Here is a 13,815-nt window from a genome sequence, read left to right on the forward strand (position 1 = left end):
GCCCTTACTGGGAGCGCATAGGGATCAATACTGCAATGCTAAATCATGACTGTGGAATATTTAAATACATACCTAATGGCTTCGACATTCGTACGGTTATATATCTATATCTATATATCTATCTATCTATATATATATCTATATATATATATATATATATATATATATATATATATATATATATATATATATATATATATATATATATATATATATATATTTAAAAACAATAGAATATTTAGTCATCTGTTGATTATTCGATCTTGTGTCTGTCTATATATTTTAAATACAAATTTGTCTGGGTTTTCTGTAATATAGTATTTTCACACTGGTTTTGTATAATGTGCAATGAATCAAAATCTGTTCAGGTCAAGGTGAAATGTTAGGAGACTGGTATGTAAGTGTGCCCCTTTTAGTGTTTATTAATAGCGCCCGTGTATACCCAAGCAGTCCTGTGGCTTCCAACTAAATTGTTTACCCATGATGAATCTGTTTGTTGAAAATTTTATATGGTTATAACAGATTCAATTTCAGTACAACAATGTTGAGAATGTTAATTGGTGGTCTCACAATGCAGAATAACAGCCAAGCATTTAATTAGAAAAAAAAAAATCACTTTAAGGTTGTATTTAATTTCAGGGGCAGCGAGGTTCAGCGGTAGAGTCATCGACTCCCAATTGGGAAGTTGAGGGTTCGATTCCCCGACCATTGTGTCAAAATTTCCTTCAGCAAGACACTGAACCCCCAGTTTCTCCTGTTTCTGCATCATCAGTAAGTAAATGAGTAATCAGTGTAAAGCGCTTTTAGTACCATTTGTTGCAATGTTTAGAACACAAAAAGTACAGATGTCCATATGCAATAGTGTCCTGTCACAGTCCAAATGTTTCACTATTAGTGTTGGTCTACAACAGTTTTTTTTCACCTTTAAATTTTGTTTATGAAAACAAATATTCTGGTAGACTGCAACGTTGGAAAAAAAACATGACCATTCATTCATTTCCTGTCACATGACGTCCAAAGCAGATAGCGTCAAAACATCTGTGAGGGTTTCTCTCAGTCGCAGGATCCATCTTTCCATCCATCCTTCCACCTCTCATCAACTCGGGAGCAATCGAACTCCGGCTTGCCCAGACGCACATTGATGTTGTTATGGATTCGACAAAACCACTGGGACAGAGCGTGACGGCTGCTGGTATCCGGCTGATTAGTTTTTAATCTGTGAAGAGGAGATGATGTCATTTGAAAATGTGATTCCAAAAAAAAGACAGGATACTGAATTTCTTAAAATAGTTACCTAATGTTAATGAGTTAATTATTTTTTTTCTTTTGAGAAAAGTGGTGTGTATTTGAGGGACTTGATTGTTCCTCTTAAAGGAGACATGATGGAAATTTGACCCCCCCCCCCCTTTTTTTTTTTAAATCACCCACTATGTAAAAACTCATCACCATGAAAAATCATAACTATTGTGAAACCCTGGGTCTGACCTGTTCCTCAGGTCTTCTGCACATTCATCGCAGGGGAAGAATTTGGAAAAGAGGTTAATGAACTGGCCCATCTCTTGCTGCTGGCTGACAGATGGTTTGTCGGGATAATATGCAGCCATGGTGTGCAAAAAAGACCAAGTGTTACGTCCCAATTCTTGCCTGTCCAGTGGGCACGCTGGCTCTTGCTCAGCTTGAGAGACCTGAAACAAATGAGAGGTTGAATAGTGATGCGCTGGACAGCAGAAATGGTCGTCCATTGATTTGCACTAGTTTGTTGGAATCTGCCTAGTAAAACGACTGAAAAAACAATTGTTCTTCACAACTTCCAAGAAAGCTAAAATTAAGACTATGTTAGCACCTACTATTGACTGACTTGATGGCACAGAATGGCACCAAAGTACTGCTTTAGCCAAAATGAAATCCTCAACTCACTTCAACAGAACTTCTTGTCACAAAGATTCCACAAAATGCAGTTTTTCAAACTGAAGCTCCTCAGCTCACTAAAACGTTATAATATTCCGTCAAACGGCCCTTCGCGGGGGGAAAAAAAGTTCGATGACCTCTAAAACACCTGGCAACTTGCATTGGCCTCATGTCACCTGCACAGGAGCAGCTGTCTGCTGTTTCTGCGTCTTCATCCATGATTTAAAGTCCGAACAAGCGCGACACGGCTTCTTTTTCACTCCTGTTGGCTGCTGATCCCCACTGGAGTTGTCATCAGAAGTGTTGCCGGCCAACGCAAAAGGAAAACCATCAAAACCAGGTGAACTGGAGGATGATGCGTCTTTCTGGGATGAGGACGCAGACATATTTGTCCTCCGATCCAGCAATTAAAAATAATTGTTCACTGACCGCTTAACAGGTTGCAAAAATATCAATATTATAAGTGCTATAGTTGTTGTAACGATCTAACATGTTTAACCCGCATGTTTTCCCAGTGTGATGTAAGTCATGTCTCTGGACGGAAGCGAGAGTCGAGAAAGTGTGTAAGACTTCCGGGTATGACGATAAACGGGGCGTGGTCTTTTTCTATACGTTGGTAAATACCCTCATCTAGTGGTTTAAAACGGAACGCCAAGGTGAAACTCGCTGCAACGGCGGTCTTGTTAAACGTGAATGCAACTTTTTTTTACTTAGATACGCAAAGACAATAAATCATATTGTTTTTCAATTATACGATTGATCTGGTTCTATCTATTTTTAAACGTGCCCTGTGAGCAAGGTTTTTTTTTTTTGGCTAGTGATTCAGTCTCCTCGCACAAGGTGGCAGTATTGCACCCTAAGTCCATTGAGGCCAATACTGTTGTAAACGAAGAAGAACCCCCCCCTTCCCCCGCCCCCCAGCTGCACTGAGGCTGCCAGGGTTTTGCTCATCGGAAGCATGCTGAGCATTGAAGCTTATGTTGAAGTTTAAACGAGTATTTTTTCAGCCTTGAAAGCTGTAGGCGCCACACATTGTGAATGCGCATCATCATTTCAACAACGGTGGGATTTGAGAGCTCGTCCTTTTAAAACGTGTTTTCTGACTGACAATGTTTTACGTAGCTTTTTAGCGGTTTGGCTAGCCCAGCTACATTGACACGTTTCTGTGTTTTTTTTTTTAATTTGGCGGTGCAACTTGCAGTCCAGCTGAACTGACATAATGGGGATTTTGGAGAAAATCTCCGAAATTGAGAGAGAAATCTCTCGGACGCAGAAAAACAAAGGTAATGTGGCGAGGATATTGCTAGCAATGAGCATGAACTTTAGAGTGTTTTATGGCAATGGCATGCCACTGTGACACCTGCCTTGGAAACAACATTATATGTAACTTATCACAGGTGCTTTTAAATCAAAATGACAACGTTTACAATGAACTTTAGTGTTATCGGTTTCCACACGAACAAGTAAAGATGACACTTGCAGAATAATAGTGCTGCTCTGTGGTGAATGACTTCTTTTGTTCCACAGCCACTGAGTATCATCTGGGCTTGCTGAAGGCCAAGTTAGCAAAATACAGATCTCAGCTGTTGGAGCCCTCCAAGTCGGCGGGGGCCAAAGGCGAAGGCTTCGATGTAATGAAATCTGGAGATGCACGCGTTGCTCTTATTGGTTTCCCCTCAGTAGGAAAGGTATGTCCTCTTATTTTGGTGATAGAGGTGTGAGACTTTTTTTTTTTTCCTGTGTGTTTTTTTTTTCATGTAAAAATCCTCCAATGCTTCACACCTGATACCATATATCTGACATGAAACTTTATGGGTAGGAAAATGTTATTTGTAATGAGAGCTATTTTAATTTAAACTCCCCCAATACAAAACATCCAGTGGCTCATAACCAGCTGAGGGCTGAATGTCATGAAGGTAGCGTCTCTTTTGAGCTTGTCAGGCAGGAAAATTTGGAACAAATTCAAAAGTGGAATAAGAGCCATTGTGTTGATATTGAGATGCCACATGCTAAAATAGAAAGCATAATCACAGCTCTTAACAAAATAACATAATAAAGATTAAACATGATAAAGACAAGAATTAGTATATCAGTGGACAAATTAAAATGACAGTACTGAGTTGTTACTCTAAAAATGTTATATTTAGGTCAAACTAATGCAGTGGTCAAGAGAAGTTTGGTTAGTATAGTAATAGTAGTAATGTCTAATAAGCTGAAAAAATGACATGTTGTGCTGACAAGCCCACTTGTAACATTAGTAAGAGGAGATTTAAATATTGGGAAAGTGACACACTTTCATGTGCTACAGTCCACTTTCCTCAGCTTGATGACTTCAACTGCCAGTGAAGCAGCCTCCTATGAGTTCACCACTCTCACCTGTATACCAGGTGTCATTGAGGTACACTAATTCACATCACTACACATCTCAATTGTTATGGATCTTTTCCCGCTCACACTTTTGTGTTTTTTTTCCACTTAGTACAAAGGGGCTAACATCCAGTTGCTGGATTTGCCAGGGATCATCGAGGGCGCTGCTCAAGGTAGTTTTATGCTCAATCATGGTTGCTGACTGAGCAACTATCTCATCAGACTTTCCCAGCGTGGATGATTTTCGTTTTACACTGACAGGTAAGGGAAGGGGTCGTCAGGTCATTGCCGTTGCCAGGACAGCAGACGTTGTCATCATGATGCTGGATGCCACCAAAGGGGATGTTCAGAGGTGAGTGGTGCAAAGTTGTTTTTTGTGCGTGCGTGGTTGTGTGTGTAGACCAGTGACTTTTGACTTCTCTCTTCAGAGCACTTTTAGAAAAAGAGTTGGAGTCGGTGGGCATTAGGCTGAACAGGGAAAAACCCAATATATATTTCAAGGTAAGCTGTTTGTCTCATTCCAAATCACATTCACATGTATGGACAAATTTGCCTGATCACTTTTCTGTATCCAAGTGGACAAACATAATGTCAAAATAACAGATTAATCAGTTAATTGCATTCATAGTGAAAGAGTCATATTTTTAATTGCATTATTCTATTTTTTAATCTCTTTATGCTTTCCGTTTGCTGATTAGATTGTTAGATCATTTTAATAATTGTTTTATAGTTTTTATAATCGCTCCTGTTGTGGGTGGGAGGGCACCCTCATGAAAATGGAAGGGCATGTGAGAGTTGTCAGTCTGGTTTTTCTCAGAAATTGAGATTAAAAAGTGATTCATTAGATCAATTACTTACAGATTTTAATTAATTTATTGACAATTCTTGCTGTATGTTATTCCCCCCTGTGTCTCCATAGCAAAAGAAAGGTGGTGGGCTATCCTACAACTCCACAGTACCTCTAACCCAATGTTCAGAGAAGCTAGTTCAGCTCATCCTTCATGAGTACAGTATCCTTCACAAGCAGGAAAGCAGAAATACGAAATAGCGTTTCATACGCTTGTTTTCATTAACCGGCCATCAGAAATCTTTAACGCAGAAGTCCTCTTCAGGGAGGACAGCACGCCGGACGAGTTCATTGATGTCATCGTCGGGAATAGAGTTTACATGCCTTGTCTATATGTAAGATGTTGTTTATTGCTTTTCAACGTTTTTTTTTTTTTTTGCACATATTGATCTATTTAAATGTCAATTAGGTGTACAATAAGGTGGATCAAATCTCTATTGAGGAGGTGGACCGCCTGGCTCGCAGACCTCACAGTGTTGTTATCAGGTCAGGCGTTTTACTTTGTGTATGTATGTGTTGATTTGGTGGTTAACTGACTGCTCTTCTTTTACTAGTTGTGGGATGAAGCTCAATCTGGATTACCTACTAGAGACGCTGTGGGAATACTTGGCTTTGATTTGCATTTTTACCAAGAAAAGAGGAGGTACTGTATACACACAATTCTGGCTCCTAAATCATTTCTGCATTTTTTTTCATCAACCTGTGTTGTTTGTCACCCCGCGTCAGAGCGGCCAGATTTCTCTGACGCCATCATCATGAGAAGAGGAGCAAGTGTCGAACACGTGGTCAGTAGATTCTCAGCAAATATGTGCCAGAAAGCCACATGTCATCTCTGCCTACTGCAGTAGTTGGCTTGACTTAAACCAACATTGCGTATGTTTGTTTGCAGTGCCATCGTATCCACAGAACTTTAGCGAGCCAGTTCAAGTATGCTCTGGTGTGGGTAAGTCTTGACTGGAATTTAGTGTTCATTTTCAAGCATGTTTTTATAGTAACTTAGAGCCATTTCAACAGTTATTCTGCAAGTTGTCCCCCTAAACTGTTGCGCTTGTTTGTAGGGCACCAGCACAAAGTACAGTCCTCAGAGGGTGGGCCTGACGCACATCATGGAGCACGAAGATGTCATCCAAATTGTCAAGAAGTAAAGAGATCTTCAGTCGATTGTGGACACTCTGCAAAGCTGTGGCATTAAACAGGGCGTAACAGGTGGATTTGCACTGGCCTGCAATGGAAATCCATCCACATATCTCTATATTACTTTTATATCCCCCCCCACCGAAAAAAAAAAAAAGTTCAGTTGGTTCATTCATTTCCCTTTTAATTCAACGGCTAAATTCATTGATGAGGAGAGACTTGATGAAAGAAGAATAAATTCCAAATAACTTTAAAACCCAAACATCCTTGTTTTTATTTTCTGTTCTAAACATCTCACAAGGTTTGTCTTTATCAGCATACTTTCCCTTCTCCGTGTTCACTGTGCAGCAGGTAATGGTCTTTCGCCTTTGAACCCTTAACTCCTTCCTTCATCCCAACCACACAGCTGCTTGACTATTTTTTTTTTTCTAACTCCCAGCCGATGCACACGCTTCTCAAATACACACAGACACAGAAGCCCATGAGCACAATGGCAGCATTAAAAATTGAGGAGCATCTCTTGGATGAAGAGGAAGAGAAATGGGGATACCTTTTACCAAAGAGAGAGGGGCTTCCGGAGTCCCATCTGTGTTTTTTGAAAATGATCTAAGGATGTCTTCATTATGTGTAGTAGTAGGCAGCTGCGGACTGAGAACTTTGGAATAACCTGAGTGGCAAGAGAGGAATGATAGAGATGAATTCTGGAGGAGCAAAACCAGGTACAGTGGACTGAGTGTGCGTTGCGTGAGTGGAGCAGACACTTGATGCTACTTGGTCACAGTGTGTGTGTGTGTGCCTGTGTGGTAACAGTGAATACAGGTGAGCATTGTGCTCTTTCATTAGCCTTCACATCAGTTATTTTTTTTGCAGAATGACTAAAGCTGTAATGATAATTTGAAAAAATCGTTTTTGGCATCAATGGATGCAACAGTTTTGTTTTTATAGGCTGTTCCAGCCTAGTGAATGCCATGAAGATCGCCGGAGTTCTTGTGTAGTACATGGGTGGAAAAAATATGACAGTTCTTCAATCTGGCCCAGTGAGCCTTTATGTAAACGGGTCATAGCATATATGGTACCTTAAGTTAATGGGTTTTTTTCCCCTCTGAAAATGGATTGCAATAAATAGAATGTTTTATGCATTTATTCTTCACTAGATTTGTCCTGGTCTATTTAATTTTGCTATTGTAATGAAGTTTTATATAATTCATTTATTAAATAATTATAATTACTCATTTCTTAAAAACGACTTATCAAAACGAGCTTTTTTAATGTACAAATTTAGCCTTTTTTCCCTTCAATACTGTATCATTGCCAAAAACAACATGGATCATCTTTCACTTTTGTCAAATCTGAACAGCCCTGGAGTAAAACGACACTATCCTTGACAGATTATTTTTCCTTTTGTGTGCAGCCAAAGAGTAATCTCAGCATATAAAAATGTATTTTTAAAAAAAGTATTTTTAGGCACGGTTCACGTTGTTTCTCAACACTTTATATATGTAGTTTCTTTTGAATACATGTCCCTCACTGTGAGATAGTCAACTACAGTATATATAATGTATGGAGAACAGTATATATAATGGATGGATGGATGATTATCTGACTGGAAAAGAGGAAACAATGTTGCATCTTATGTGCATGTATCATGCACATAAAATACTGAATTCATACCATTGGATATTCGTATAGGAGAGGCTGAGAACCATTGTTTTCTGGAAAAAAATAAAACCATGAAGTTGCAAATAATTAGAAATACATATATATGTGCAACCTCTTAGAGTCTTTTCTCCTGCATATGTAACATTAATCAATATATTATATAAATACAGTACTGGGTTAAAGGAGTGTCGCGTATTGTATGTATTGTAATGTTTTATTTTATTCAAGGAGCTTCATTTCACCACAAGAGGGCAGTGTTGTATTCCTTCAGGTACACTGCTATTTGAACGTTTAAAACTCTTTAGTACTCCCATAATAGGTTTTAATTGATTGAGTTTATTTGTCTGTAGTAAGACAAGTCAGGTTTGTCTACAGAGCGTTTAATCACGAACGCCTCAAACAGGTGACAAATATGTATCCTTGTGCTTCTCAATTTTTTCTGCAAAGCTCCCCTTGGAGAAAACCTTGGCTAGTTTTTACAATCAAATAATAACTATTAACATACATTATGTATGAATGCAAAATTTGTGGTTTTACAGTGACATGCAAGTAGCTCTCAAACAATGTTTTCTCATCTTTGTTTGTCGAGTATGTAAGAAGAGTGCATTTTTGTTATAGTGATGTTGACACAGCGCAAACGTGGATGATGTATTTGTGCTTCTGCAGACATATAGCGACCATCTGAACAAACACATTAATAGTCTGTTGCTATAAGCCTGTAAACTCCCCTTCAGCAACAAACTATAGCGGGCTTACTGACGTCAGACAATGTTTCAATGTGCCGTGCATATCACATTGTTAACAATATTTTTTTGCAGCCATTATTTGGAAGCATAGAATAGAGGAGTACACATTGAAACGCCATTGTTTTGATACCCCTGACATCTCAGGCAACGACCAATCACAAGCTCAGTTTGTGAAAATCACATGACCAACAGGTTAGCCGGGATTGGTCGATACCTGAGCCTTGAGCACAATTGACAGGGTTTATACATGAAAAATTAAGTAGTTATTAAAATAATCAAGCAAAATAATTACTTTTTACAAAATGGTTAAAAAAAAAAAGTGGAATAACCCTTTCAGATGGAAGCCAGGATCAGCAAAAACGTCGCAAACACCAGGAGTCCTAGAACTGAACCCTGTGGAACACCTTTAAATACTTACGTACGTAACCGTTTTTTTCCAGCTGTTTTAGCAATAATCATACATCTTCTTAGAGCTTGTTTGTGCAAACCATTTCACATCAGGCATTGTTTCATTGCAAACTCAAATGAAATCACCTTGATTAGTTTTTGAAAAGTCATTCATCAGCTTAGTTCTCAATACTTTTCCATCCTGCACTTTGAAAGTTTACATGGTGTGGACAATAAAATTTTGACATATAATTCTTTTTGTGGAAGCGCAGATATTCTTTTTATGATCGATGCTGACTTAGAGCAAACATTTATGAAGATTTAATCATTTTTTGGGGGGTGGAGCTATATTTATGGGGCGCATTCATCCATCCAACTCTTTGTGTATTGTCTCAAACGTTGTATAGCGCAACCTTTGACATTCCACATTGAGACATTCTGACTGTGTGTGTGTGTGCCCGATTGTATATGTGGTGCACTGATAAGCGCGCGCACACACACCGGCGCCTTACAACCTTCTGTCAGGGGGGTTTCACTTCAGGCTTTGATGTTAGCAACCGGTGTGGGATGATGATAGCTTGGTGTGTGTGTGTTATCCCACCTATCAACACACAATAGGTTTATCCAGTTGTTTACCCAGGCTACACATGTATAAAGCATGTTTACAAAGAAATGTAATATTGCACCTCTAATTTTTAGACAAACACAGATGTCATATGGTGTTGCATATGTTTTTGCAAATAGTAGTTTGTTCTATAGATGCTCTTGTAATCCATGAAAGCTTATTCTGTGTTTGTGTGTGTGTGTGTGTTTAGTGAGCAATAAAATGTGACCAGATGTGCCAGAAAAGATCTCTGAGGTCCAGACAGCCAGATAGTGTGTGGACACGGCAAATGCTTCGATGGATGTTGTTTTACAATGACCGGTGACTGTGGCGCGAACTAAGTAGGAAGGTAAGACATGATAATGCGTTTTGTTGTTGATGATTTTTTCTTACCGTGGAAAATTAGAGTTTTGGATGGATTTTTTTTTTTCCAATGTAAATTGGAACTTTTTTTGCATACAAAAAGGGTATTTTTTTTCTCATTGTCAGCCTGTGACATGTTAAGCCCCAAATACGTTTGACTTTTTTTTGTTGAGTTTTACTATGTACATCATTCTGGTTAGATATGACAAAGGGAGGTGACAATTTAAAACTTGTAAGATTTCTGTTAGATATAAATGACAAATATTTGCTATTCTCCTCTTTTTTCATATCCTTCATAATTCTTGAAGAAACAGCCTTTTACGCCAAGGACCATGGCACAAGCTTTTATTTATTACAACTATAAATGATTTAAATGTAGTATACAATTATTGAAGACATGTTTATTACTCTTTGACGTAAAATGTTTTGTCTTAATGCAATAAAAACGATGTTAATGAGTTCCGTTCATATTGACGAGCTATCCGATTAATTTCAATAATATGAGTTCTCATTAGCATCAATGATAAATTCCGACCAGCATTACATCGTGTTTGGAGGTGGACTGTTTTTAAACAAAGATTTTCAAGTTATGTGCTCTATTTTTTGTTTCGTTTTTGTTTTAAAATGCTGTTATCGCTATTTAACGAAAATAATCTAGGACAACTGGGGTGTGAGTGCTTAATCTGATCCGCACTCAAATATCCTGAAGGCTGTCATCGTGACATGTTAAAAAAAGAAAAGAAAAATAAAGCAGGCTGGGGTGAGTAGCCAACCAACCACTAGGGGGCGTCAGTGCCCCATATATCATCGCAATTTTACTCTGTTCATGATCACAAAGTATTTTTACTCAGAATCAGAATTGATAACATTTCCACAGGAAAAGGGATTTGAAAACACATTCGGAAATAAAATGGTGATTTGTAGTTGTTGACTTACCATTTTTATATTCCTATGTGGAAATGTGAGGGCCAAAATGCTTACAAGCGCAGATGAAGTCAGGCCTTGCTAACAGCAGCAGGGGTCTGCCATTGTCCATCATCAATATATGCAAGCAGCGAAGGTTAACATGTGAATGGAGCTTAAAGGTTCACAAGAAACCTGAGTCCAATCCCCTCATGCTCCAACTCACCTTCTTTGTCTGTAGAAATGCTTACTCGTCTTTTGTCATTTCTTTTTTGTCACTCCATCATTCACTCTTACCCGACCTAGCAAGTTGCTTTGATCAATTTTTAGTCATGTCACTTCATTTCTTAGTTTGTTGTTGTTTTTCTTTTACTATTTGTGGTTTCAGACATTTTGAATATGAGACACAATTGTTCAAACATTTGCTTTCAATTCCATCGCAGATGGTATACAATGTTAAAAAATACAATTGCAAAAATTATAAAAATTTTGGTAGTTAGTTACTATAATAAACTTTTCCTCTACACAGACACACAAATATATATATATATATATATATATATATATATATATATATATATATATATATATATATATAGTCCTCATATTCTGTAATCAGTGTCTGTGAGGTCAACAAAGTCAACACAGTACATTGCCTCCCGATTCGTATCAACTAGATCACTTGATAACGTTCTATACTTTACCTGGGTGACTACTATGTACAGAATGTGTGTGTAAGTGTGTGCATGCGTTTTATCATGGCCCCTATGTCTTGGGATATATGATATCCAGATTTCAAGATCCTATCTCACTGTTTTCTCACAATTTTGCCTTTGAAAATATGTTAAATTGTTAGCCAACAAAGTAGTGATGAGTGGATCTAATGTTTGTATTATTTTCACTAAATCCATGATTCTGATAAGAAGCTTGGAGTTGGGGTCAATGTTTGCATTTGTATTTTGCTTAAAATTTTCCAATCTGTGCTTTAGTGGATCCCACAGTATTTCTGGAATTTGTTGCCTCTTTTATATTACAATTACTACTACTCCTACCACCACTACTATTTTTTTATTGTATTCATGATGCATTGTCTTTGCCGATTTGCCGAGAGAAATCAACTCGCCGCAAAGTAAATTCATGCCCAATTTGAGCGGTAATTAGCTCTTTTCTTTTGTCCATTAGCTATCTACTCCCCATCTGCTCTGTGCTATCTGGCTGTTAACCCATGACACTTGCCCGCATGTATAATATGTCAGTTGTGAAGCGTGCCAAGGTGGGAGGTGATGCTTTGTGATATATTTAGAGCGGCCTGCGATAAATGTTTTATCTGCCCGGTGTAGGTAGAACACAGTGGCAGTCATCAAATTTTCATATCTGCCACTGAGATGACCTCCTTGAATATCAGCCCCTCATCAATGAATTAACATCATTCAGTTTTCGATAAAACTTTATAGTAAGGGAATGCATATGGTGTTTTTGGGTAAAGGTGTAAAAGCATGATTAAAAAAAAGGCTTCTATATATGGTTACAACTGTTTGTAAAACTTGTACATGATTGCTGAGTCTGTTGGCATTAGCGGTGGCTCAGAATTATTGGGGTATCTGTTGTGATGTAGTGATGTCACTTTCATTTGATAAAGTGAGTAGAAAATGACTAAATTAAATGACCAAGTTGAATTGAGTACAAAATCCAAACTAGCTATAAATAAGTGGTAACCCCCTTGCAAAGCGTGTTACTGTAAATTGATGAGTGTGAACATGAATGTAAAGAAGTGAGTGAACAACAAGGTGTTTCTATCGATGTCCACCTCAGGTGTTTGTGTTTTGACTCTGTGTGGCTTTGCCTCTCAGACACAGTTTAGCAACAACTAAGCCAGCCTCCATTATTCATACACAAGCGAGTCCGCAGATAGGGTTACCCTGAGACAGTATCGCAGATACGTTAAGGTGCTCTTTGCAACCGGGAACACACACCACACTCTCCCAGATGCTGTCAGAATGATGATATGATGACATCAAATTAGGATTAGGTCTCAGTAACCAGAGAGAGTTAGCAAAAGGCAGCAAGGGGTCACAAAGCTCTGATAGTGGGCGTGCAAAAGTGGACCAGCGCTCACTTTCGAACAAAACGGAAGGCAACCTTCAAGAGCCAAGAAAACTCTGCTATCAGTTCCCTTTGCTGAGGGAACATCCTGAGAAAGATTGCATGGCAGCCAAGATGAGGATTCACTCCCGGACTCGCAGGATACAATGACAATGGAAGCAACACAAAGGACTACACGGACTCGCTAAGCCTTTTGTTCCCTGCGTGACCCTGCAAATTTACTTACATGACATACACAAACAGCCCAGGACCAGGAACTTCTATTTTCTTCTGGATGCTACGTTTGTGAGAATTCAGGGAAACAAAGGCAAGACATCTGATTACAGGCAGTAGTGAAACATTTTCATGAAAGACATAAGATAAAGCGAAAAAGATATACAAAATATTTGAGCTAAGACTTGACGAAATGTTTGTTTTAACACTGATGGATAAACAAATTGATTTTTGGGGGGGATCCAGGACTTTGTTTTTCGGCTCGGCTTTTACTGAATTTGAGATGAGTTTTGCAGCGTTCCTGGAGTGAAACTTGACTCAATTGAAGAAACCAAGAAATGATGACAGGAGGCTGTCTTGACACCAATCAATTTAACCACAACGTGGCTACTTGTCCATACTAGCCGACACCATGCCATCCAAAAAAGCTGACTCAAAATCGGTTGCCAAGAAAAGCAAGCCCCAGGAGACAAAGAAGGGAGCGAAGGATGCTAAAAAGCCAGGGAAGGATGATAAGAAAGGAGCAAAAAAAATGGAGGAATCTGCCAAGGGAAAGGGGAAGGACGACGGTAAGAAAGGAA

General features: G+C 38.6%; 2 protein-coding genes across 3 annotated transcripts; one reads left to right on the forward strand and one right to left on the reverse strand.

Annotated features, from left to right (window-relative positions):
- Positions 1 to 488: 488 nt before the first annotated feature.
- Positions 489 to 2,470, reverse strand: gfer (growth factor, augmenter of liver regeneration (ERV1 homolog, S. cerevisiae)). Its single transcript, XM_088437667.1, has 3 exons — positions 2,085 to 2,470; positions 1,486 to 1,685; positions 489 to 1,216 (listed from the first exon to the last, which is right to left on the reverse strand). Exons 1-3 carry the CDS (start codon positions 2,292 to 2,294, stop codon positions 1,054 to 1,056), a joined length of 573 nt encoding a protein of 190 aa, XP_088293793.1. The 5' UTR covers positions 2,295 to 2,470; the 3' UTR covers positions 489 to 1,053.
- Positions 2,471 to 2,801: 331 nt separating this feature from the next.
- Positions 2,802 to 7,395, forward strand: drg2 (developmentally regulated GTP binding protein 2). Of its 2 annotated transcripts, XM_088437666.1 has the most exons (14): positions 2,802 to 2,970; positions 3,110 to 3,191; positions 3,436 to 3,596; positions 4,217 to 4,306; positions 4,388 to 4,448; positions 4,537 to 4,627; positions 4,704 to 4,776; positions 5,195 to 5,285; positions 5,360 to 5,457; positions 5,532 to 5,608; positions 5,677 to 5,765; positions 5,849 to 5,907; positions 6,012 to 6,065; positions 6,181 to 7,395. In XM_088437666.1, exons 2-14 carry the CDS (start codon positions 3,128 to 3,130, stop codon positions 6,265 to 6,267), a joined length of 1,095 nt encoding a protein of 364 aa, XP_088293792.1. In that variant the 5' UTR covers positions 2,802 to 2,970; positions 3,110 to 3,127; the 3' UTR covers positions 6,268 to 7,395. The 2 variants fall into 2 exon arrangements, with proteins under 2 accessions (XP_088293792.1, XP_088293791.1); XM_088437665.1 differs by having other exon boundaries at positions 2,811 to 3,191.
- Positions 7,396 to 13,815: the final 6,420 nt, after the last annotated feature.

Source organism: Hippichthys cyanospilos, chromosome 16 (assembly GCF_059441005.1).
Source record: "Hippichthys cyanospilos isolate Australia breed blue-spotted pipefish chromosome 16, RoL_Hcya_1.0, whole genome shotgun sequence".
Lineage (NCBI taxonomy): Eukaryota > Metazoa > Chordata > Actinopteri > Syngnathiformes > Syngnathidae > Hippichthys > Hippichthys cyanospilos.